The sequence below is a fragment of the Argentina silus genome, assembly GCF_951799395.1.
Source record: "Argentina silus genome assembly, chromosome: X".
Taxonomy (NCBI): Eukaryota; Metazoa; Chordata; class Actinopteri; order Argentiniformes; family Argentinidae; genus Argentina; species Argentina silus.
In genome coordinates this window covers 25,110,039-25,137,450 of record NC_139653.1, presented here as the reverse complement: position 1 = coordinate 25,137,450, position 27,412 = coordinate 25,110,039, and the positions used below count along the sequence as shown (strand labels likewise).

At 43.6% G+C, this 27,412-nt stretch overlaps 2 protein-coding genes across 2 annotated transcripts in view; one reads left to right on the top strand and one right to left on the bottom strand.

Annotated features, from left to right (window-relative positions):
- myo7aa (myosin VIIAa) overlaps positions 1–1,317 on the top strand; it is a gene marked incomplete at both ends in the record, with an annotated part of 28,650 nt that extends 27,333 nt beyond the window's left edge. The window contains 2 exons of the mRNA XM_083696327.1: positions 268–387; positions 1,225–1,317. Of these exons, the coding sequence (XP_083552453.1) occupies positions 268–387; positions 1,225–1,317 (213 nt within the window). The remainder of the gene's footprint in view (positions 1–267; positions 388–1,224) is intronic.
- A 3,597-nt stretch (positions 1,318–4,914) lies between these two features.
- On the bottom strand, positions 4,915–25,750 carry gdpd4a (glycerophosphodiester phosphodiesterase domain containing 4a; the record flags this gene model as incomplete). The annotated part of the gene is made up of 17 exons (XM_083694644.1): positions 4,915–5,015; positions 5,754–5,833; positions 6,202–6,284; positions 6,447–6,594; positions 7,413–7,570; positions 7,791–8,009; positions 10,087–10,237; positions 14,670–14,752; positions 21,075–21,220; positions 22,083–22,176; positions 22,304–22,402; positions 22,571–22,630; positions 22,859–22,952; positions 23,078–23,181; positions 24,027–24,132; positions 24,235–24,344; positions 25,706–25,750. 17 exons carry the CDS (start codon positions 25,748–25,750, stop codon positions 4,915–4,917), a joined length of 1,881 nt encoding a protein of 626 aa, XP_083550770.1.
- Positions 25,751–27,412: the final 1,662 nt, after the last annotated feature.

Below are 27,412 nucleotides of genomic sequence, written 5' to 3'. Positions count from 1 at the left end.
GTGTGTGTGTGTGTGTGTGTGTGTGTGTTGAATGCCATAGAAATAGTGAATGTGTGAATTTGGTAGAGTCTGTTCATTTGTGTGTGTGATCCATGTTTCACCTCCCTCCCTCTTTCTGTGTGTGTGTGTGTGTATGTGTGTGTGTGTGTGTGTGTGTGTGTGTGTGTGTGTGTGTGTGTGTGTGTGTGTGTGTGTGTGTGTGTGTGTGTGTGTGTGTGTGTGTGTGTGTGTGTGTGTGCGTGTGTGTGCATGTGTGTGTGTGTGCAGGACATCCTGACCACCCACCCATTCACTAAGATCTCTAACTGGAGCAGTGGAAACACCTACTTCCACATCACCATTGGCAACCTTGTGCGAGGCAGCAAGCTGCTGTGTGAGACCTCACTGGTGAGTGAGACAAAGATTATGCAAGAGAAAATGTCTTGAAACACAATATACAGTATATGTGTGTATATTGATACTGATACAGCAACATACAAATAAAAATAAAAAATGTAAAGAAAAGTGCACCCTGCAGTTTGCTTAGCCTTACATTCATGATTGGCAAACAAATCAAATCAAATCAAATTTTATTTGTCACGTACATCACATACAGCCATAATTGACATAATGAAATGCTTTGGGATCATGCTCCTTGCTCAACACTCAACAACAACAACAGTCATCAACAATCAACAAGTCAACAATACAAGATAATATAGTAATACAAAAAGTGACAACAGTACTAGTGCAATAATGTGCAATAATGTCAGATGTCTTTTGATCAAGGGGAGGGAGGGAGGGGGTTACTACTACAGCAGGTCAGGATACTCTCTGTGGTGCATCTGTAGGACTCTTACCTCATCCCTGTAGGCTGACTTGTCGTTTTTAGTGATCAAGCCAGCCATAGTGGTGTCATCAGCAAACTTTATGATGGAGTTGGAGTTGTGCGTGGCCACACAGTCATGGGTGACCAGGGAGTACAGGCGACTGAGCACACAGCCCTGGGGGGCTCCAGTGTTGAGAGTCAGAGTGGTTGAGGTGATGCTGCCTACCTTCAGGGGTCTACCTGCTAGAAAGTCTAGGATCTAGCTTAGCTCCCTGAGCTTGGTGACAGTGGAAACACTGTCCACTGTATATTTTCTCCTGCCCTGTTCAACTGAAACAGATGTCGTTTTACCAGTCGTGTGGTGAAACCCATACTGTCCCATAAGCACCTGTCTTTGTTGTGTTTGCTGTCTACAGGGCTACAAGATGGACGACCTCCTGACCTCCTACATCAGCCAGATGCTGACCACTATGAGTAAGCAGCGCACTGGGAGGGGCCATAGCAAGTGAACTTCCTATTGGCAGGAAGCTGCAGAGCTTATTCGATTACTGCGCCCTATTGGTCAGCCCTGCAGCTGGGGACGGAATTTTGCTCACCACCTGTGGAGGATGAGCCGCAGCCCCTCCACTAGCTCTGTGGAGTCAGAGTTCCCCAGCGAAAACCATAGCAACTACCCCGACGATGACCCCTCCAGTGAGGATGACTACCTGTAAGCCCCACCCCTTATTGGTGATTGACAATTTCTGGTTTATCATAATGATCAATAGTCTTACTGACGCTGTAAACTAACAGAATAGAACATTTAGTTACTGGGTAGAAGAACTGTAAAAAGCTTTAATATATTGTTCTAATATTGTTATGAGTTTACATGCTCTTAGCTAAATGGATATCCACTGCTGAGGCTAAATGTGATTTTCGTGTTTTGTTCAAACTTAAGCCTTAAAATGATTTGTACTGTGGCTTCTACTATGCCTACACAGAAGCAACATGATTAGTTTGTGTATTTGTGTCAAGAAGTATCGGTAGCTACTGTAGTACAGGTCAAAGGTCAGGTTTTCCTGTTGTTTCAAGTGGCACTAAATGTATCAGTGTAGTATTATAAGGTTGTAGACAGACTTTTCTTTACCAGACCATCTCAAAGCCTTACACATGTCTGTCAGAAATCAGTATACTCTTAAGAACCATGTTACCCAGGAGACCATGAGCCAGAGACACTGGAGTTAAAACAACTGTCCTTTTGTTTTTGTATTATTCTTGTGTTTTTGGGGTGTTGTCACATAGTTAGCTCAGGTTTTACTACAGTTCAGACAGTTTACTACAGTACTACAGTAAGCCTTGAGTTGTCTGCAGTGACGTGTTTTTTTTTTTTAGCTTTACTAGACAAGGACATAGATGTACACTGTAGATCTTTGAATGATAGTTACAATTACATTTATAATTACACTAACTTAACTCTAAACCAACGTACACCAGTTCATCTGAAATGGAAAACATGGAATGTTTATGAGCTCTGCATGTATGCATTGATTCTGCATCTGTTTGTACTGTTTTGGGGGAGGAGAAAACAACATGTTTGTTTTCTAAGGCAACATGTTTGTTTTCTATTCACATGCTATTGTATTGTTATGCACAGAGAACCTGATGCTTAACTGTCTGGTTTGAAAATGTTTGTTTTTGTTGAATTGTTTTGGTACTTGGTTTTATATTTTATGATGTACTTTATCTCTTAATGACAATGTAGTGAAACTGAGGTGTGTATGAAGAGGCTATACACTGTATACACTGTGGACCTGATAGTTTACTACACAAACCATGAAATCTGTGAGAAAATCCTCCACTCACTTTTACTTTAACAACAAAAAATAGGTTTTACAAAAAGGGTTAAAATGTGTTCAGTCTAGCTGGGGTTTGTATACAGGCTAGGGGATACCCTAACCAATGTTCTAATTACACAGTACGTAAAGACAACCTGTATTGTCAATGCTGCTATCACCCAGATAGTTTGAAGATGTATTTTGTATTTGAAGTGTTACAGAAAGAGTGAACAGTGTTGCTCCCCCCCACGCCCCCCCCCCCCCCCCCCCAGTTATTGTTTTTGTAAAAAGAATAAATATGTTTGTCTGTAAATGGTTTACTGGTGCTGTTCTCTTTTGTTGTGTATCTTTTATATAAAACTTGACCAACACACCAAGTATGTGTGTTGTGTCATGAAAACCTAGTCTCACCAATACCGTACACAAAACAGCCTACACATTCCTTTGAGGACTTTTAATATCAGATGATAGTAGCATTTACAGTCAGACAATAGTTACATGGTCAACCAGCAGTTCAAGACCAGAAATTCTATGTAGCCTTTGTCATATAGCAACAATGACATTTGGAGTGTTTCACACCTATGAATTCTTGTGAAATACAGTTTTTAATTAATAAATGGATTGCATTTATATAGTACCTTTCACTGGGTCTCAAAGTGCTTTACATTGAATGGGTAACCTAGTGAACTCACCATCAAAGCATAGTATTATCCAATACCTTTTTGCATACATTCATATGGCACACACCAACTTATACCCTATAACACATATCCCCACATCACATGCTCAGTCATAAGCATTAAGATTGATGTGACAGCAATGTCACATCTGTAGTGACTTCAGGAAATATGGAAGGTAGGGTGCATTTTCTAAGTATTCAAACAAGGCCTTGCTTTGTCTTGAAACAAGAAAACACCTCTTGGCATGCAGCCAATCATTTCTCTCATCTACCTGAGCAGGAAACTGTATAAGGTGTTGTTTTGACTTGACATTAACAAGCAAGACAGGGCTATATTCCACAAATGAGAGAAGATCATTTCGGCACAGCACTTAAATATATTCCAAATGTTGTTTTTCTGGCCTGCTTGCCCCTAAGAGCAATTTGATCTGTTTTTGTTTGTTTTCTTTGAATACCACAGATTGTCTACATGTACTTTCTGCTCCATCTACCCTAATGATTGTTGCTCAAGCATGCTTACCCAACTAATGGGGTTGTCTCTGTAAGACAATAATGTTAAATACAGTAGGCTTCTTACAGTAAGAGTGTGGTATAGTACATGAAGTGCTACACCCAAAGTTCAGACAATTGGGTATTTGTCCCATTGGTGATGTTGGTGGAGCTGAGATTAAGAAACAATTCAAGTAGACTCAAGTACTGGGTTCTGGACCCCTAGATTCCAGATTGCCTTGGGGAATTCTCATAGGCCTCTGAGAGTTCCAGGACCTTTGGGAAGTTATAGGCTTTCGAAAAGAGTTCTAGAGAATCCCAAGACATCCCCTCTCCTCTCCTCCTCTGTGTGGTGGGTGGCTTGATGAAAGCATCTCTCCTATGGCAATTAAGGCTCCTCTGTACCTCCCTAAACACTGTCCAGAATACCACTAACATACCCCAGAAAACATCTGAAACTAATATTCAGGTATCAAAATCTGAAATCAATGTTTTAGATGGCATCTCAGGATAGAGATTTTTTTTTCTTGCAGTAGCAGAAGCCTATGTTGTATTCACTGCCATGCTAACACACTACTGCTGGGTAATACATTCACTTGTACAAACAAAAAATAAATAGCAATTCATGGTAATTAAAACCATATCTAATTAATACAACAATATACATATAGTCTGTCAGTCAGTATAACATAAACAGTGTGTATACACCTGTTTATATATCCATTCACTCACACAGAAAACACAGACACACACTTTTCTCTAACGCAGCTGATATCTGTACGATCATGACTGTCCTTCCACCTCTCCTGCTCTGCAGTTCAAATCTTCACCATAGGGGAGTCGAGTGAGCTGAGCAGTAGCAGGAAGACTCTCCTAGTCATGATTATGAAAACAAATATTGGATGATATTTCTGAAGGTTTTTCCCCAGATGATGTCCTTCCTCCTCTCTATTCACTAGGCCATTTAAAGCTTTCCTCTTTTCCTCTCACTTAATCCCTCCTTTTTTCTTACCATCTTCCATCAGCCTCTAGCTTCCCCGTCAGTTATGTATCTGCCCGCTCTCTCTCTCCATTTATTAAATCCCCCCTCAGTCTCTCTCTCCCTCTCTCAGTCTCTCAGTCTTTCAAGGCTCCTCAGAGATGGTGGGTAGGTGAGGTGTACTTGGCGTGCTCCGTAGCTCAGTTCGGACGTTAACACTGGAGATGGACCACACGTCACTCAGTTCTGCATGGGGGCAAAGGGCAATGTTCAGACCTCACGGGGTGAGGGTGACCACTATGATGGGTTCAGGGTCATGCTGATGCTATGGTAGGGGGGTGATGTGGGTAGACCAAGGGGTGGGGGGGGGGGGGGGCGCACAGGTGTGGGAGAGAGTTCAGCTGGAGTGCACACAGGAATCAGGAGTTCATGCAAGGTTCATGGGTTGAGGTCCAGAGGGAGGGAGATGAGGGTCCGAGTGGGGAACTTAGTGTGGAAGGGATTCCAGAGACCCCACCCTGCCTCCACGGGATCTGAGGCAAAAAGGACATGGCTCAAATCATTCCTGAGACACAATGAGGTACACTGCCTCACTGTAAAAGCACACCAGTGTCATAAATACATTCTTCTGCTGCATTCATATTTTCTTCTTCAACTGCAATACAGCTATAAATAGAGCATGAACTGTGAAGTTATGCCATACAGTACATTTTCAAAGTAAAACATTGGTGTACTTTTAAGCGTATGCATGGATGTGCTTCTCACACACAAGCAGGAATAGCACACTACTAACGCATGCATACCTACACACGCGCACACACACACACACACACACACACACACACACATACACACACACACACACACACACACACACACACACACACACACACACACACACACACACACACACACACACACACACACACACTATAAAGTTATAGGCCATAAAATCCTTGTAGAGTGGGAGAATGTTCTTCTTACCGGTCCTGAACTTGCTGTAAGGCCCATTCTTGTTAGTCTGTCGACTGCCTGACCAGAAGGGCAGGCCTCTCTCTCGCCACCTGCAACACAAGAAGAGAACAAAAATGTTACTCCTCAGACACCATCAGAAAGCCTCTGTTCATGTAGGCAGTGCTGGCATGTGAGTGAGGGGACTCAGGTGTCTAAAGACTCATTCCTTATGTCTCAGTCATAATAACTGTACAGTAGAAATAAGGAACACAAACTGCTACGTCACTGATTATACCATCACTCACTCATCCAACTCACCAATTCATCATCACTCATTACAAACCACTAGCCACTGACCCCTGGCCAAGTACACTCTCTGGGGTGGAGGATAGTGATGTAGATGAATGAATGAACAAATGAACAAATGGACGGACAGATAGATAAGAGGATAAATGGGCATGTGAACCTGCACACTCACCAATGGAAGACAAAGACTGCCGCGATGAGAACGGCAGACACCACATCAGTCAGAATCCACATCACACTGTACTCCTCAGGAGTCTTAGAGAGAGAAAGATAGGGGGGGGGGAGTGATGTAAGAAGAGTGTTAATATATGGGAATGACCTTGGTCTGTATTGAAGAGAGGAGGTATCTCACCATAAGTGGAGTGAGGAGCTGTCTAAGGAGATGCTTTATTGAAGTGAGGAGGTACAGTATCTTACCATGAGAAAAAGTGGTGCTGGTAAGTGTCTGAGGAGATGTAGAGAGTTGGTGGTGACAGACTGGACTCCAGCACACCAGGCCAGAGAGTAGAGCCACGGCTGGCTGATCACATACAGGTTAGTACTGATGTTCACCGACCAGTACTTACTGAAGGACACAAAGAAACAGAAAGAGAGAGAGAGAGAGAGAGAGAGAGAGAGAGAGAGAGAGAGAAAAAAGATAGAGAGAGGGGCAAATATCAACGATAAGTATACACTATGTCAAAGAGAGCATGCACACACACACACACATTTCAGCATTTCCGATGCCCTATCAGTTAATGTTTGTTCTTTTTGGGGGGGGCAAATGATCATCAGCTTGGGTAAAATGACTTCCCTATAAAATCTCTGGATGGTTTGGAGAAATGAAGGGAGCAGGGAGAGATGGAGCAGCATGGATTTTCAATAAAAGAGAGAATTGATAACAAAGGCAATTTTACAGCCTGGAACACTCTCAGGCATGTCAATGATTGTTTGATGTGTGTGTGTGTGTGTGTGTGTGTGTGTGTGTGTGTGTGTGTGTGTGTGTGTGTGTGTGTGTGTGTGTGTGTGTGTGTGTGTGTGTGTGTGTGTGTGTGCGTGCGTGCGCGTGCGTGCGCGTGCGTGTGTGTGTGTGTGTGTGTGTGTATCATTGCTTCAGGGTTCAGCAGGTCCCAGCTCATTCCTCAAAGGAAACATATTGATTAGTCTAACAATTTTTCTACATGATAGTTTAGCTACTTGAGGAGTTAGGGATGGGTGTATAGTGAGTGTGTGTGTGTGTTTGTGTTCTCTAATATTTTCTGACAAGTCTATCTCTTTCAAACACCTATGACCTACGCCCTTACATATAACAGCGCGCATAGTCATGTGTATGTGTGTGTGTGTGTGTGTGTGTGTGTGTGTGTGTGTGTGTGTGTGCGCGTGTGTATGTGTGTGTGTGTGTACCTGATCTGTTGCTCGGACATTGAGCTGTAGTGTAGATTAAGTCTGGTAATGTGGTTGTCTTGTAGTTCCTGTATAGAGGCTTTCTCCCCAGAGATCTGCTGTAGCTCTGGATCCAACTCCTGGACCAGTACCCTCTCATCCGCTGATAACCAGAGCACCTAATCTCACACACACACACACACACACACACACACACACACACACACACACACACATGCGCACACGTACACACAGTATGTATCACACATACAGAGTATGTATAACACTTTCACACAAAGTGCAGTTGACTCCTAATCAATGCAATGGCTTAAGACTGTAACTGTAAGGACTAGAGCACCGATCAGGTGTGTTCATTAGATCTAGAAAACCAAAGCACACCTGGCTGGAGTTGATGTGTGACTGTATGATCTCCAGGGTTATGTTGATATATAAGTGTCTGTAGGGATGACCTCTGGGGGGACGTTTGAGGTCAAAGAGCACCAGCCTCCCGCTCCGAGCAGCTACCTCAAGGAACAAACTCAGAGATGGTACTGTCTGATTCTCAGCCAACACACGCTCCTCCAGAGAGAGGGAAGACACAGTACCAAATGGGTCCCGCTACAGAGAAGAGAGAAAAGGGAGAGAGCAAGGAAAAAGGAGAGGGGAGAGAGTAATAAGAGACTGTAGCATGTGAAAAAAAAAGTACATCAATATTTGTACCCAATGTCAAGCTTTTATCCTTTGTTTAACACTCTTTTTTGCCAGGACACAAGACTGGACTAGTGGCTCTCTCAGTGCTCCTAGCCCCTTTGTTCTCCTAATGTGCATAAGGCCTGTGTGTGTGTGTGTGTGTGTGTGTGTGTGTGTGTGTGTGTGTGTGTGTGTGTGTGTGTGTGTGTGTGTGTGTGTGTGTGTGTGTGTGTGTGTGTGTGTGTGTGTGTGTGTGTGTGTGTGTGTGTGTGTGTGTGTGTGTGTACCTGGGACCAGCAGGCAGTGCCTAAAGAGATCTTTTAAGCCTTAATTGATGCTCACAATTACAGAAGTCTGTTTAGGCAAGTGGCAGGCCCCAAGGGGGATGCCAAAGATCTCAAGAGGGACATGAGGCCTTAGTATTTTTGAAGCATTATACAAAGAAAATCATATATTCAACAAATAACAAGAGGTGGAAACTACTCTTGTTACTGTAATTAAGTATATTTTCCAAGGATTTTTACTTTTTTAAGTAGCTTTGCTCTTATGTCTATACTTGTCTATACTTCAGTGACTTTTGAATGAAGTGTTGTACTTTGCTGTTTTATTTCCAGAAGTTGTTACTGATCGTTAGGGTTAGGGTTAGGGTTAGGGCACTATGCTTGTCATGAGTTTCGTTATCACTGGGGCACGCTCCATCTGCATCACCTGTCATACTGGGCGGGTTATCCCCCTCTGAGTACTTCCATCAGCCCTTAAATGCATACTCTTCCCACCCGCCATGTGCAATGCAAATCGAGCGAACCCAATGGAAGGAAGAAGGAAGCGTGAACGCATGGCACCCTTCAAACTTTCGTGTGTGCCAGGTCAGCACTATATGTTCACACAGCCTACCTCCAGCTGATAAAATAAACTAGGGAAAAGTCTGTGATTTGGAGTGTATTCAAGTAAAGACAAGAAGCTTAGGAAGACATGACTAGTATTTCAGCAAAAGGACTATGCTGGATGTCTGGTGATTGACAGCACTTTTTCATCAATGTGTGATAAAGCTAGTTTAATAAAACAGATGACCATTTATTTTGCTAACTACAGCAACCAACAGATCATGCAGATGAACACTGTTAGCAAAAAGTTTGTTAAGGTTAGGAAGGAAAAGTTAGGAAGTTGGACAAGTCAGAAGGGACTGAGGACAGGAGCAGAGGGTATAGAACAGGATGATGACAGGACAGAAAGAGGTAAACTCGAAAAAAAGTGACATTGTCCCCCCTGCCATCTCACACACCACTTCAACCAATAATTGTCTTTAATTGAAAACGTTATTTTTTACATACTGTAAGGATGGGCCATGGGAATATCTAAATAAACTGTCATTCGCTGCAAGTTCTTTCTCTCTTCTATTATTTTGTGTGCTGTTGCATGACACAGCTTAAGTGACATTTCAATTTTTAAGGTAAATGTTTTTTTTATGGAAATGTATTGAAGTACTCTTTTATGAGCTACTCTTCTCATTGTTTCCTGGACTACATCTTTTACCTCTACTGAAGTAAATTGTAACTGAAGTAACAGTACATTTATTTGAATATGATTTTTCAGTACTATTTCCACCTCTGTAAATAACTACATTTATCATTCCACGACCTGGCCAGAGTGTGTTATTTACAAAGAAAACAGCATGAAACTGAACAAAAGGAGACCAAAAACCTTGAGACAGTGACACGCTTTTTCTGATATATTGTACATAATACAGAAAATATACATTTTATTGAGTGAAATGGGAGGCTTCATGTGAAAAAGGTTTGGAACCCCTGGGTTAGGCATTGGCATCTATTCATTTCCACTACCTACCTAACCTCAAACGAACTCAATGCAGGTGTGTGTGCATGTGTGTGTACATGTGTGTGTACAGGTGTGTGTATGTGTGTGTGTGTGTGTGTGTGTGTGTGTGTGTGTGTGTGTGTGTGTGTGTGTGTATGAGTGTGTGTGCATGTGTGTGTGTATGTCTCACCGAGAGGAACCATGCCCCAGCGTTGAGCTGCTGTATCTCTGACCAGGTGAACATAGCAGCAGGGGTATGTGTGCGGTTTGGAAACACCTCTGCTATGTTAGTGGTCCTCTTAAGAGTAGAGTCATGCATCAGGAAGGGGACCCCGTCATAACTACAGGGAGTGGGGGAGTAGAGGGAGGAGAGGGCAGGAGACCGAAAAGATAAGGAGAGACAGGGGAAGGGGAGAGTGGAGAGGAGAGGGAGTGGATTAAAGACATCAATAAACATATCATTCCCCCAAGCACTGTCATGACCCTGATTATATGTGCAATCACTTAAGCCTGGATATCATAGGTACCTCATTTAAACCAGTGGGCAACACACACACACACTTACTTATTTACTTACTTAGCTTATGGTAGTCCATCACATCCGATGATGATGTCCACTTATCCCTCTATTGGGGAGTTTTGGAATGACTTTACAGTCTGATTCTCAGGCCGCATTGTCTACAACAATGCACGTAAAACTTTGTGTCGGTGGTTGTTGTGTATTTCTGGCCTCATGCCTCCTGTGACACTTTTGATGGTACATGACTCACAGCTGTGGAGGAGTGTGGAGATGCAGATGAAGGGGGAGCTATTCTGTCCCCTACATTGAGAGCCCATCCCCTGAGAAGACAAATGGCTGTGAGCTCTATGGAATGTCTTGAGGAGTGTCAGAGCTGTGATGTCATCAGTATCGGAGTGATAAGATGAATGGTGGTTGTGTCTCCTTGACAATGGCTCCTAATTTAAATACTGTGGTTGTAAAATGATATAAAAGCAGAGGTCAGGGAATAGCTTGTTCTCTCTTTCTTTGTCCTCTTTCTTTTTCCTGTTGTGTGGTTCTCGTCATGAGTTGTGAGTAGAATTGTTTTAATAATAATTTATGCCATTTAGCTGACACTTTTATCCAAAGCGACTTACATTGCAGTGAGTACATATATTTCAGTATGTATGGTCCCAGCAGGAATCAAACCACCAAGCGCCATGCTCTACCAACTGAGCCACAGAGGACCACAGTCATGACCTGGGGTCATCTCTCTACCTCTCTGTCTCTCTCTCTCTACTCTCTCTCTATTAGAATGTGACATTTTTATATCAAGTATTCCCTTGTAATAGTTGTAATAAGTATACAGTATTATTAAAGCCGCATTTTATTCATTATATTTGACCATTATTGCACTAAATCAGCACAAACTCTACAATTCTTTGAACCTAGTGATAATTACATTGGAGTCAGATTATCAATATTAGATATGCTCTGCTATTAGCAAAATCTAGCCAAAAGTCTCAACCAAACCTTCCCCTGGAAACTGACATTATTATAAATCTATCTAGACTGCCTAATACACAGCTACCTGTGTGCTGGACGTATGTTGAGGTCCTTAGCCTACAAAAAGAGGAAGAGGCTTGTTTGATCCGGTTTTGAAATTCCTCTTCAATGCAATTCCTCTTGGAGTTGCCGTGCAGTAAACACCATGTCCACAGTGCTCCTGTTCTTCCTAATGCAACACTGCAACTCAGGCAGCAAGTGTTGATATTCAGTGATGTTCTAAACCAGTCTGAGGAGCATCACCTTGGCCAGGTCTTAGCAACAGCTAATAGTGATATGCCACGACTATTGGCACAGATGGATTTGTCGCCCTTGCCTTTATAGATGGTAACTATGTTGGCATCCCTCCACTGCTGGGGGACAGTTTCACGCTCCCACTGCTCCCTGACGAACAGATGCTCTGGTGCAGAGGTAGCCTCCCTGTTAAAAGACTAAAATTGCAGGGATGCAATCAGGGCCAGGAGTCTTATTTGTTTGGGATCTGATTGCAGATTGGACCTCTAGGAAGGTCCAGACCTTGAATGGTGGGATGGTCAGGTAATTCTTTCAGAACTGAGAGGTGGGCTGGGGCTGGCTGATTTAGGAGGGCTTCAAAGTGTTCAGCCCATCTCTGAATTAGATGTTTCTAGGGAGAGGGAACAGCTCCTGGGACCATAGATGGTTTTCATCACATCATAGAAGTTGTGCATATCAATATTATTGGCATATGATTGTATTTGCCTTTGACATGTGCCTTTGATATCCACCACTCATTCTGCAGGGTTCGCAGGGCGAACTGTACCTCCTTTCTTGATGTTCTCTATTTCTGTTTCAGCGTTTCGGATATGGGATTGTTAAGTATAGCTCTGTGTGCCTTATGCATGTTCTTCAGTAAGGCGGAGATTGTTTTCATCAAACCAGTCCTGGTGCTATCTGCCTCTGTAGCCGATGGAGTGGGCTGCTGCTTCATAAAGAATTGAGCTGGCAGAAGCCCATTTCCCATCTATGGAGCCCTCCATGCTCAAGAGAGGCTGTCTTCCAGTTTCTCAGCAAGAGAACGGCTGAGATTGCTATGAGCTGAGCACAGTGAAGCCGCCTCTTGCTAGATTTCTGGAGACAGTTGTGAAGTCGTACTTTCACCTGGAGCTTGGTCATGGTGGTCTGTCCAACACTCAACACCTCTCATTGCATGTGTATACAGGACGTCCTTTGTGTCAATGATGTCATTAATTAAGTGTGAATGTTTGGAGGGTGGGTGCATCCTAGAAGTTTTATATTTATTTTTCTGCTGAAAGAAGGTGTTTGTAATACTCAGGTCAGGCTCAGCACAAAGACTCAAAAAACAAAAACAATCTAATGCCATCGGCATTGACCTGTCCGATGCCATGTCCACCTATCACTTCACTCCACACCTGGTTGTTCTTTCCCACTCATAGCATTGAAGTCACCTAGTAAGTAGATTTTATAATTTCTGCGGAAATGGAGGGGTATCCCTTCCAGAATAAAGTGTAGCCTTCTCTTTCCTCTTTCAGAGATCCTTCATCCAGGAGTCTTGTCTTGCTTAGAGCAGCAATGTCAATATTGTAACATTTCAGTTCAGCTGCAATGAGTCCAGTCCTTCGCTGGGGCCTGTCAGTATCACGGTTAGCATCGAGAAGGCTTCTAATGTTTTGTCACCAGTTTCAGGGGGATTATTTTCTTCTTTATTTATCGACTGCTGAGTGGAACTCCTGTTAGATGCAGTAACCTATCCAGGAAGAGGTTGAGTGGGAGATTGAGTGGGAGACGACCAGCATCTTCCACAGAGGCCAGAGGCTGCCAGAAATCCAGTTTTTCGGAGACCGCCTGGTCCCTGTTACGGCCGCAGCCGACGCCGCCCGTGTATGTCTCTTGTTGTGCTGTCCAGCAGGCTGGGCTCTACAAGACTCAGAGATACAAGATATCGCCAGCACGGATCCGGATTGGATACGTCCCAACAAACGCGCCTATCGGGACCCAGCGCGGGGCGTATAAATTGGGGCCAGCTTGTCAGTCAGGGGGCTGTGTGTGTGTTTGAACAGTTCCCTTGCGAGACTTTGCAGAGACTTGTTAGAACGATTTCGGTTTGTGTTGTGATACTGTGCATAACGCACTCGACTATTATTTGTTATTGTTACTGAAAATTGGGCCAAGTTTAGTTTTGTTGTACTGATTCGCACCACACGTAGTGGATTCTTTTGTTTAGACACTCGAGGAGTAGAGGTGGCTGTTCTTGCCTGTATTTAAGTTTTGTCCGCTGCTTTAGGCCAGTGAGGTTTTGTTTTCGCATTGGTTTTGTTTAAATAATGAACGTTTAGGTTTTGCTCGCCTTTTATGAGCTCTCTTTTGGTTATATTTGTTTGTTTGAGTTGAACAGCCCCTGCCGGCCCTTTTTCCTTTGTTGTAGCCGCCGATTCTGTGTCACCATTGTTACCCTTCTGTAAAACGATCTAAGTTCCTTGTTAATAAAAGAACTATAATTTACCAAATCCATCTGGTTTTATGTTGCTTCCCTTTCCCCTAGCGAGCCGGGTTGTAACAGTCCCCGAACGCATTGCTTTTCTCTCAGGGCTCCCCTAGCCTTTGTCTTACCAGACTATCCCACAAGGCAGCGGGGCAATGGGTGGTAGATGCCAAGTTAAATATTAGGCATCGTACCTGGGGCCCATTGCTGCTCTGTGATCCCCTGCTAGTTTGGCCTGGGGTCGGAAGACTTAATTCAGACGGCAGGCCAAATATTGGTCTGACTTAATATTGGTTCCCCTTTTCACCACAAGGTTTAGCCAGTGGCAGTATCTGAAGAAGTGAGCAGGCAAACAGCAGACATGTGGGCAGGCAGGCTCCTCAGCTTGATAGACAGTACTGCACTACGTGCATCAAAGTACCCTGGGGGCAAACCCCCCAAACACACTATTTGTGTCGATGTAACTTGAGTGTGTGCTAGACTAACCACTAACTGGATTATGGCTGTAATCACCTTAACTGGGAGGAGTGGAGAACTGCAAGAGGGAAAGCTACTTATAGCGCTTATGTCTGTAGTCTATTAGACCTGAGGTTTGACCTGAGGCCAGACATGTATGCAGCCAGTACAGGGTGTTATGAATGAGATAATGATGTTGTTGTTGTGACTGTTGTTGACACTGGAAAGAAAACAATTCTCTCTCTCTCACACACACACCCATCATTGAGATGTACCATTGAAAGAAGGGGTACAATGTTTGTTTTTTTACCTGATAGTGACGTCAGTCTCCAGACCCTCTCCTCCAGCTTTCACAGCCTTCTCAAAGGACATCTGAGTGTTTTCTGGAGCAAGCTATTTGGAGGATGGACACACAAACACACAAACACACACACACACACACACATACACACACACACACACACAAACAAGGCATCAACACTGTACAGTGCCAAGTCACGATTTTTCCCTGCCAGACTTTTTATCAGGAACTCTGTCTAACTCTTTAAATCTAACTCTCTGTGTAAAGCTCCATCTGTCAGGACACAATGAGGACAGAAGCTCTGTGGTAAAAGTTCATCCACTCATTCAATGCTCTGTGAAAATACTGTTGGTGTTCCTTGAGTTTCTTTTTTGTCTGGTTTGTTTATGACAACAAACTGTCTAGTAGATAAGCATACAAAATACAAATAATACAATAATACAAATATGCAGTAGTGCAATGAAATAAGGACAAGACAATAATAATAATTGACAATTGATAGTACTAGTACAGGATAAGTGAGACAGTTGGACAGTGATGATTGTTGGACACATAAGACAATAGACATGACACAATTTACAGTATAAATAGTAAGTTAAAAAAGTAAAGTGGGTCAGTGGAATGTCATTGTTATTGCACTGTGCCGATGGTGTAAGAGGTGTTTAGAGTGACTGTGTGCTAGTGAAGTTCATTCTGTGGGTGTGCTGGGGGTAAAGTCATGGGTTTGGGGTAGGCTTGTTCATGAGCCTGATGGCCTGGGGGAAGTAGCTGTTGGAGAGCCTCTGAGTTTTGGCCCTGAGACTCTGGAGGAAGCTTCGTCTTTTGGACGGCAACAATTCAAACAGGCTGTGATTGGGGTGTCTGGGGTCTCTGATGATCCTCCGGGCTTTGCTGACACATCGCTTGTTGTATATGTCCTGTATGGAGGGAAACTCACATCAACTGATGCGCTCAGCTGTCCGCACCACGTTCTGCAGCACCTTGCGGTTGAGGGCGGTGCAGTTGTCGTGCCAGGCAGTGATGCATCCCGTCAGGATGCTCTCGGTAGTGCCCCTGTAGAAGGATCTTGGGCCCCATGCCAACCTTCCTCAGCCGCCTGAGGTGAAAGAGCTGCTGCTGTGCCTTTTTCACCACCTGATTGGTGTGCCCGTCCCAGGTGAGGTCGTCGGGGATATGGACACCAAGGAACTTAAAGCTGTTGACCCTCTCTACTGCGGACTCGTTGATGGTGATAGGGTCCTGTTCCTGGCCTTTCTTCCTGAAGTCCACCACCAGCTCCTTGGACTTGTCGGTGTTGAGAGAGAGGTTGTTCTCCTGGCTGTACTCGGTCAGGCGGTCGACCTCTCTCCTGTAAGCCGTCTCATCACCGTCTGTGACCAGGCCAATCACTGTGGTGTCATCAGCGAATTTGATCACAGAGTTGGAGCCATGAGTGGCCACGCAGTCGTGGGTGTACAGGGAGTAGAGGAGAGGACTCGGGACTCAGGACACTCCTGTGTTGAGGGTCAGGGGGGTGTAGGTCTTCAAGCCCATTCTCACCACCTGTCGTCAGTCCGACAGGAAGTCCAGTATCAAGTTGCATAGGCCGGGGTTGAGGCCTAGCTTTCTCAGCTTGGTGTCAAGCCTGGAGGGGACAATAGTGTTGAATGCTGAACTGTAGTCAACGAACAGCATCCTCATGTAGGTGTTCCTCTTCTCCAGGTGGGTGAGGGCGGTGTGGAGTGCTGTGGCGATGGCGATGGCATCGTCAGTGGATCTGTTTTGCCTGTAGGCAAATTGGTGAGGGTCCAGGGTGCGAGGGAGCATGCTGCAGATCTGGGCCTTGACATGCCTCTCAAAGCGTTTGCTCACGATGGGAGTGAGAGCAACAGGGCGCCAGTCGTTTAGGCATGCTACCTTGTTCTTCTTCGGCACTGGGACAATGGTGGATGACTTGAAGCAGGAGGGAACTATTCCTGTGGAGAGGGAGAGATTGAATATGTCCGTGAACACACCAGCCAGTTGCGCTGCGCACCCTCTGATCACCCGGGCTGGGATGCCGTCTGGTCCGTCTGCTTTGCGGATGTTGATGCGCCCGAACTGCCTGCGCACGTCTGCTCCGGTGATGACCAGGGCGCTGGCAGTGCTGTCCGCGGTGTGTGTCCTCTCTGGTGGGATGGCATTGGAGTCCTCGAAGCGGGCGTAGAAGCTATTCAGCTTGTCCGGGAGAGAGCTAGCTACAGTAGCTGTGCAGCCAGGTCTCCCTTTAAAGTCTGTGATGGTGTGTAGCCCTTGCCACATGCTGTGTGGGTTGTTGCTGCATAGTTGTGACTATCTTATTGCTGTATTCCCATTTGGCTACCTTGATCACTCTGCGGAGGTCATATCGGGCTTTCTTGTCGCTGGTGATGTCACCGGATTTGAAGGCTGTATCTCTCGCAGTGAGTGCAGCTCTGACTGCGCTATTAATCCACGGTTTCTGATTTGGAAACAGCCGAACAGTCTTTGTGGGGACAACTTCCTGTATTCCGTGTTGTATGAATCCCATGACTCCTTGTGTGTACCCATGTATGTCGTCATTCATCTCGCGGTAGATTTCCCAGTCTGCGTCGTCCAGGTAATCTTGGAGAACAGCCTCTGTCTCCTTGGACCGAACCTGGATCGTTCTCACGGTGGGTGGAGCAAGTTTCAGCCTGTGTCTGTAGCAGAAGCAGGATGGAGGAGTGGTCTGATTTGCCGAACGGAGGCCGGAGGAGGGGTTTGTAAGCATGGCAGAAGGGGGTGTAGCAGTGACCGAGAATACTTCCGGCACACGTGTTTGCATCGATGTGTTGGTAAAGTTTGGGAATTGCTTGTTTCAGCGATGCTTGGTTGAAGTCTCCCACCACAACAAGAGCGGCCTCTGGGTGCTTGTTTTCTGTGTAGCTGACAAAGTCATAAAGTTCGCTGAGCACTGTACTTGTGTTTGCTAATGGTCTAATGTACGCCGCTATTGCAAAAACGGCAGTGAATTCACGAGGTAGCCAGTAAGGGCGACACAGCAGCGCTAGGTATTCTAAGTCTGGGGAGCAGAAAGTCTTAAGGGTATGAACACTCTCTGGTTTGCACCAAGTGTTATTGATCATAAAACACACCCCACCTCCTTTGCTTTGTCCAAAAAGTTCTGCTGACCTGTCCGCGCGGCAGACGGAGAACCCCGGAGGAACAATCGCCTGGTCCGGTGTATTTTCCGTAAACCAGGTTTCAGTCAAACAAATGATGTTACAGTGTCTTGGCAATCCTTGCTCTTAGCTCGCAGAGCTTGTTGTCTAGTGACTGGACATTCGCTACCAGAATGCTGGGGAGCGGAGGTTTGTTTCCACGGCGTCTCAGCATCATCAGCACTCCAGCCCTGCGGCCTCTTGGTCGTCGTCGTCTTCGCCGCCGGCGCTTCTGTTGTTGTTGTGGTCCGGCTATTGTTGTTTGGCCAGCGTCTGGAGCGAGCAGCGGGTCCCAGTGAAAAAACTCCGGTTTTGGGTACGTAGTCATCAATTCTCTCATTTGCAGTAGTGCATCTCTGTCGTATCTAAGGTAGCAGGCTACTTTAGAAGGTAAAATAACACAAAATAACAATAAAATAAGCAAAAAGCTGCATTGTCGTTCAGGAACCCGAAGCACGGCAGCCATACTCGGCGCCATCTTGGGTCAAACGAGAAGCTACATCCTTGCAAATTAAGTGGTTGGCTTTAACATTTTAAAGTTGGTTTGGAGCTTGGAACAGAAAGAAAAGAACAAAGAACAGGAACAGAAAACCAATGGGCCACTGAAACCCATGTTATATCATACACCTTTAAATGTTTATAGCGTAAAAAGTACAAATGGGTCATTCCATATGGGTGCCAGTGAGGATTTCTTGTTATGAACATCTTTGGAGTCCTGTTAAATATGTTCAGTTGTTACAAGTTGAATAGTAAGTAGTTAGGTACAGCACTGGTGGTCATTTCTTGGAGACAACGCCACTTTAAAGGAAACTGGTTCACTCTGCCGCCATCTTGGCGACACCTCTTCGGGCGCTTATTTTAAATACCGAGATCAAACGCTGTTTTTTTTAGACAGGGGAGGGCAGGACAAAAACTCCATTAAAGCTTTACTCACTTCAGATCACTGAACTGTATATAAACATTTGTAAGGTAATTTGATCTTTAAAACTAGTTCTAAGGACTTAAAATATACTGTATTTGGCGTTGTCCTAGCCTCCCGCTATAGTCTTACACACGCGTTACTAGGGAAACAGCGCGAGAAAGACGCGATCCTAGCAACACCAATCTGGCAATCTAGCACCAATCTAGCAACTGTTAATCTATAACTGCGTGATAATTGGTCAGAGATTTATCCCCACGTGGGACAGGCAACACATTTCCATCTCGCCAAACCAAGAGAGTGGCATATCTCTAGTATCTAATGTCTGTTGTTGAATAGCAAGTAAATGCAAGAGTGCGTTAGCTTGCTAGCATTTATCAGATGCTAGCTTTCAGTTTAACTAGAAAATGACTGCAACCAAAAAAAGTAGGTAGTACGACATCCATCGGGGTAGTGTTATTACAGTGTTGGCATGTTAGTATTTTAGGTTTGAGATATTGACATCGTTGTTTTGTGGTAACCAAAACTGATTTTTTTATTTTGTAGCATGTATATGTTGTAGCATGTATATGTTAACCCATAAACGCCCGGCACCTCTTTATCAGCTGCGTGATTGTCATGGATTAATGCATGGCTTGGAACGCAGTTTTAACCGATCACATAGTTATCCGAACCCGAATGCTTTAAAAACTGAGCTCTGGCCACAGACCTATGTGCCTGTGTGGCACATCTTTGAAACTGATGTGCACTCTGTCCCCGTGCGTAAAATCCTTTTAATAGCCAAAATTTCCAAGTCAGCCCTGAGGCTCGATTAACACCTGGTCCATTTGCGCTTCTCATCGTACCTTTACGTTCATCATGGTGAATCGAATCTGACCTTACAGTTATGAATGGTTTACCCATTTCAACCATAATGGCGATATCAGCAATATAGACAGACCGACAGTAAGTTATTTGCATGATCAAAGTGATTACATGTGAATAGAAGTCCACGTAGTTTGCAGACATTTGGAACACTTTTGAGGATAGCTCAATTGCTTGTTATAACCCAGGAGACAACATCAATATTTGTTTTGAATGTGGTTTGCATGGTGGAGCATAAGAGCCGACGGATTTCTCTGTGAACTTTACTAACGCATTCGTGTAAAGGCCACTGAAAGAAGAAGCGATTTTGTGTTCACTTTAAAAAAAAATTACATTAGCAAATGATATGTCAATATTGCTTCAGATTGTGTGTTCTGTATGAGTGAAGCCTTTATTGCCCCTATAGAGAATTCGCTTTGCACAAGGAGCTTAAAACATCAAGAGACATCATCAAACATATAACATAAAACATAAGAATCGTATAAAAACATCATAAAAACATCATATAAACCTCATAAAAACATAATAGAAACATCATAAAAACATCATAAAACATCATAAAGGCATCATTTGGGAGATCATGTAATCAAAGCTTGTTGAGCTGTATGCTGCGTGGGACAAAGGATGTGATGCCTCTTTTAGTCCATAATGAGGCCAGAGATTTTTATTTTATTTTATTTTTTATTTTATTACTTGTTACCAAGCATTGGTGATTCACATTTGACCACAGGTTTTTTAATACAGTTACAGTTACACCAATTATGTCCATCAATATGTTATATTCAATATGTAATCTCTTTAAAATAGAAAATGTGGTTTTCTAATGATTCTTAAGACCTGATGAAACACAACCAGTGCATTCTTTTTGTATTTTAACTTGACTGTCTTGACTTTTACTCCTGTAACTACACATATGAGACTGCCTGAAATAATTGTAACAATTAGAAATGTTGACCCTGATGTCACCCCTTTATTTATGGAATGATCCACATGTGAAAAAATAAATTTAAAAAAAAGTTTATTGCGTTAGGCTATCCTGAACATATTAAAGGTATTCTAGTGTTTCTAGTTTATATGGTTTAAGAGCAGTAGCACTTTAAATCTTCTACTGAAAGTCAATGACCATTCAAAGTCTATGGGATTTGACCTGTAGGTGGCGCTACTCACTCCCATGAGGCTTGGCTAAAATGGCACTATATCAAGTTTTGTTGAAGCTGACCTTACTTAATTTGCATGGTTGCAGCTTCTTGATAAAACTTATAAATATTAAGCTATAAGCATTTCAAGTTTGTGCTACAGGCTCCAAAAAGGCCAGGCTAAAATGGCACTATAATATATCAGGGGTTTTTCAGTGTGTACAATTGTGAAAGTGTGCCAATTTTCATCCTCACTTTCAAAAGTGAAAGGTATCATTGAAAGAGTTTATATGAATGTGTGGCTTAGCAGTCCTACCATGGGTGCTCCTCTGTGGCCGATGAGAGAAGGTGCAGGACCCAGTGTGCCAGCTTCTTTAATGCATGGGGAGTACATGCCCAGTGGCACCAGGTATAATGCAAACAACACAGCCAGGTACAGGCCCAGGATAGCCACCTGTCGCACTACACACACACACACACAACCCTGGAGTTATGGCAGTAGTTACAGGACACAATTGATCTCAAACAGGTATACTACTACTACTATATTTAATTAACTTAACTACATTTACAGTGCCTTTCGGTCTCAAAGTTTTTTACATTATCAACGTAACTTAATCCATGAAGATAGGATATTGTATGAAAAAATGCAAACTGCAGAGTAACTCTCCAGTTTCATAGCCTCAGTAAAGGTCAATAGATAAATGGCCCCCTGCACCAAGAGTAAATAGTATTTTTGAAGCAAGGCTAACATAAGACACTCTATTCACTCAGAGCTCCCAGGTTAGAGCAGTTTGAGCTCAGAGAGAGAGATGACCTGTCAGGGGGATCAGACCATGTTACACACACATACACACTCTCCCTCTCTTACTCTCTTACTCTCTCTCTCTCTCTCTCTCTCAATGCATCCCAATCAGTTACACAACCGCCTGGCACCCCTTTCTCAACTGTGCCAATCAAATCACATACATATTTCTCTGAACCAGTTTAAAGCAGTAGTGGTGGTGACTAACTAGAGCTAAAGATAGCAAAATAGTTATCGTTGAATGCCTTGGCATTAAGCCAAACTAACTAATTAGCAATAAAACAATCGAAATCTAAAGAACAGATAGCAATGTGACGCAGCAACTCCATTGAGAGGTTAAGTGCACGCTAACAGGGCCTTTTATCATCGGGGGGAAAAAAAACCCAGACCAGACTAGTCCCACATGCTAACAGTGTCTGCACACAATCACTATGTCTAGGTGTTTGCCAATCAATGGCTATCAATATGAGCATTTACTAATGTATACAACAATACACTACTGGCAATCAGAGCTCTTACCTCTCTTGTTCATTCGAAAAAAATGCAATGCTATTGGCCAGGACAGGAATGTCATTAACGAGACTGCACCCACATGGAGGAAGGGAGCAGTGACCTAGCCAATCAGGTGAGAGAGATGGAGTCACTATACAAACAAAAACATTATTAAAAATTCTAATTTCAGACTCTTAAGTAACGGTGTGTGGTGAAAGATTGGCCTGTGTCTATGAGGGGTAGCTGACCTGCAGGGAGAGGAGGAGGGTCTTCCACTCTTTACTCCAGATGTCAGAGAGCACAGCTGTGGCACTGATGGAGAACACCAACGTCACCACGATACCAATCTGACACACACACACACATTAACATCATACAAACTGTACTGTACATTAATTCAAAAGGTAACGTATTATTCATGTTATAAAATAATCTTGTCTGATTGAAGGATGAGAATTATAGCAAATATAGAAATTACAGAATTATTGCCTGAATAAGGATGGGTGGGCGGTTACCTTATGACTCCAGTGGAGGTACAGCCTCTGTCCTTCAGACAGCAAACACACCGCCAGTACCTGTAAATCAACAAACATCATCTCACCACTATCTACTATATAGGCGATAGTAGGAGAATGAAACTAGCTCTCCTTCACTGCTTTTCTATTGGCCACACCTGGTACCATAATCAAAAAGAGTAACATTTAATAATATAATACATTACAATTTCATATCAGCCTGACACGGAGAGGCCTGGAGAAAAGACCCAAGTTCTGTACTGTTAAGTGGTAAGTGTGAGTTCTCACGAGTAGCAGAGAGATGTAGGTGAAGAGAGCCGCAGCCACAAGCAACAACACCAGAGACCAGGGGAACCAGAAGCCCAGGGTCCCAAAGTTAAACCTAAATACAATACAGAACATCACATCAGTCAGTCTACCAACCTTCACACACACATACATGCACAAACACACACACACAAAATTCATATGATTACAGACATGTAATGTGTGTGTGTATGAACCCACCAGTCAAAGTCATTGTAGTCATTCTGTGCTTCGCTCCAGAAGTATAGAAACACAAAGCTCAGCAGGAAGGTGACAATCAGGAGGCCAAAACTGCCACACTCCAACTGCGAGAAAAACATGGGAGACAATACCTTATGCAGTACGACATATTTAGTGGGCTTGCTACAAGCATTTAAATTACATGAATTTACATGGGTTCAAACTGTCCCATTACTTATGCAGGGCACTGTATCTATCGACTAAACCATCTTTTAACTTATTTGTAACCTACCAAAATAAGGCTTTAAAAAGCCCTACACTATCCTAATTATGCTAAGTCTGACATTTCTTTCTTAGTCTGACCTTTCTCCCTAACCTTAACCAAAACTGATCCCTAACCAAAACTGATTTGTTTTGATTTCCTCTGCCTGAGTGATAGGCATTATCATACAGATACTGAGGGGAGAGCCAATGGGTTCACAGCCAAACACACTCACTCAAACTCATTAGGGGAAACAAGGGGTTACAGATCTGAATGAAACAGATGTTAGAAATAGATTCTAAACATAGAATGCTGTATTTCGAGAATAATAAATATTTCCAGTTTTATCAGGGAAGATCTCACCTCTTCCCAAATTGAGGGAACTGTGTGGATGTTATTTTTAAACCAATATATATGGGGTTGTAGTTATTATTGAAACATTGAGACTAGTATTGATGTGGTTGTTTTCCAGAAGAGGAAGGCTACTTCAGTAACACCAACAGAGTGGAGTCAGCAGAGAGACACTGAATCAATACAGTGCATGTGCCCAGTCCACTCTATCAGTACTATCAGCAAACTGACTAAACATGCTGTTTTAGTGAAAGGTTTGGTCAGTGTGTTTGTGTATTTGTGTGTGTGTGAAGGGGGGGGGGGGGGGGGGGGCTGCGGGCATGTGTCTGTGCGTGTATGTGTGTGTGTGTGTAGTACCTTGCTGCAGCAGCACTCCCCTGGCTGTGCCCTTGCACGTTGGTAGCGTCTCCATTGGCATCCATAGAGGCCAGCGAGGCAGGAGACGAAGGGCTGGTGTTCATACCTTTATTCAACAACAATCAACGACGGTACTTCATCAAAGATACCTTATTAAGAGCGGCACTTAATAGTCACTTCATGTGTACAAATGTAAATGTGTGTTTACCTCTGCAGCAGCTGCCGCCTCACCACCTTTAGTTTCCCCAGCTTCAGTCTGGACACGGGCGTACACTCACCCACAGCCCAGCATCCCAGGGACAGAGACCGAGGAAACGACTATTGAAGGTCCTCAAAGTTCATTCAGAAGTGGAGGAGAGCTGTGGATAAGAGAGAGAGGAGGGGGGTTAATTGATCATTCATACAGATCAGTTTTTACATGGCGCTGTTCTAGACTCAGCAGTCTGTCTGTCTGTGGATGTTTGCTGTGTCTCTACTACCATTAGACTTTATTGTTTGTTCAGTGTATATATATATATATATATATATATATATATATATATATATATATATATATGTAATATCCCCCCAAGCGGCAATGCCACGAGAGCAGCAGCCCAAGTGCCCGAGTGCATGCACCAACAACTACAGCAGACACAAGATGCACTGATTTTCATTTTATGAGATTTTAACCACTGCAATCTCGAAACGGCACTACCAGGTTTTCAGCAATATGTTAAATGCGGCACAAAGAAAAAGAAGATTTTAGATCAATTCTATGGGAGCATAAAGGATGCATACACCGCTACGGTCAGGCCCCCCATCTCTTCCTGACCATAACACCGTCTATTTCCCACCTACCGCACCACCCTTAAAAAGAGCAAACCTGCCTTAAAAACTGTTAACACATGGACAGAGGACAGTATAGAAGAACTGCGTGGATGTTTTCTATGTATTGATTGAGACATTTTTTCCCAGGACAATATCAAATTTAGTGTTGAGTCAATCTTTAAGGTATATCCTAATAAAACATCTTATGTCACGAAAGAAGTGAAAGACAGTATTAACAGAAAGAAACTGGCTTTTTACAATAGGGACAACTTACAGCTGAGGGCGGCCAAAAGAGAACTGAACAGTAAATAAAAAATGGCAACATAAGGAACACGTAGAGCAAAACTTTTTGATGGTGGACTTCAAGAAATTGTGGGACTCTGTTAAAGTGATAACTAACACGGTCTCTGGTAAGAAACCGATGTATGCATCTAATCTAACGTTCTAATGCAAATTAGCATTATAAACGATTTGATGTCAAATACTTCTCCAGTGAATGCAGGGAGGAGTGGTGTATGACCCTGACTCTGATAAACTGGAAACCAAATCAAGCATGGTCAAAGATCTTCTAAAGCATGCGGATTATCAAAGCCACAGGGCTCGATGGAATCTCAGTGTTCTTCCTTAAGACGATTGCTGAAGAACTTGCACCAGCCTGGCAGCCTCTGTTTCAGCTCTCTGTGAACACACAGACTGTTCCACTGCTGTGGAAAAAAACATATATTACCCCTGTCCCCAAGAAGCCATGACCAAAAGAGAGCAACGGCTTTAGACCGGTCGCTTTGACATGAAATCGCTAGAGAAAATCATGGTAGGAAACTTGCGTACCAATGTTCAGGAATTCCTTAAACCCCTTTCAATTTGCCTACCAACAGAATAGAGGCACAGATGACGCGATCAGCACCATAATGCATCTTGCCCTAGAACACCTTTAAAGCCTGGCTCATTTTTATTGTCTTCAGCTCTGCCTTCAACAATACAACCGCATGTCCTTCTGGAGAAGCTGAGGCAGCTGAACGTGAACCCATATATGTTAACGTGGTACCACTTGTTCGTAACCAACAGGGCACAACATGTACCAGTCAACAACATGCTCTCTGACACACACCATCAGCCCCAGGGTTGCGTGAGCTCCCTGAATCCCTTTACACTATACACACATGACTATCCAAATAACTATTTGGTAAAATTCTCATCTATTGGGGACCACTACCCCATAAACATACACAGGGAGTGTATTGAGCAAATCAGCTCATACAACTAGCTAGGGGTTAATATTAACTGTGTCTGTGTTGGCGCACTCATGTGGAGAAGGTGTCCTCACACATTCAACAATGCCCACATTTCCTGCGCAGACTCAGGGTCTATGAGTCAACAATGACATCATGCTCCTCTTCTATAGGACCACTATTGAGTCCATCCTACGCTATGGCATTGTAACCTGGTTGGGCAATCTGACCATACAGCTCAAAGCCCAAATCCTGCGACTGACTAAGACGGCTGGGAAAATCAGAGGCATGTGTCCCCTCCTCTCCTCAGGAGATATTTGAGGACACCATCATTAGGCAGTCTTTGAAGATAGTATCAGACCCCTCCCATGTTCTGAATCCAGAATACCAGCTGATTTCATCAGGGAGGTGTTGCAGCCTGCCTAACTGTCAACTGAACTGATACAAACAATCTTTTGTCTCCCTGTCAATCAAATCGCTGAACAAATACACAGGGGACACATTCTAGACATTCTAGACTTTTCTTGTATGTATTTTGTACTGCACTGGACTGTATGCACTATATTGTAATCTGTGATGATGGTATGGGATCATGTAGAAGCCGATAGAAGTTGTGTGTGTGCATGCGCATGAGTGTGTGTGTGTGTGTGTGTGTGTGTGGGGGGGGGGGGGCGTGTGTAGAACAGTACCTGTCATTATCTTATGGTGTGGGTGGGGTGCGTGTATGTGTGTGTGGGTGTGGGTGTGTGTAGCAGCAGCACTTTAAATGTCCTAGACACATTTTCCCTCTGGGACAATAAAGTATATCTTATATCTTATCTTATATCTTATCTTATTGGCTTCAACTGAAAGGTTTACATCCTGTGACCACCACCGAGGAAAGAAATCTCTGATCTTCATCCATCATCACTGACCCTCATTCTGCATCCAGCAGCCTCATTAAAGACCAAAATATTTATTCCACATACTGCCACATTTAGCTCCTCTAACACAAATTAGGTGGCAGCCCATGGCCCAAATACTTAATATAACCCCTGAATACTTGGATGCAGTGTAGGACCCAAATCTTTAACCTAAATAAAGTTAGCTAGTTCATTGTCACCTCTATGTATGTGCATGTATGTATGTGTGTGTGTGTGTGTGTGTGTGTGTGTGTGGATGTGTGTGTGTGTGGATGTGTGTGTGTGGATGTGTGTGTGTATAATCCTATGTGAGTGAGTTCTCTGTGAAGCTGATGGCACACATAGTAGTACAATAGTGGTAATGATAACACCAGGTTCAGCTCCTGTTTAAATGACTATTCATTCCATGTTAATATGACAAAGCTCTTACCCTAGTACAAACCAG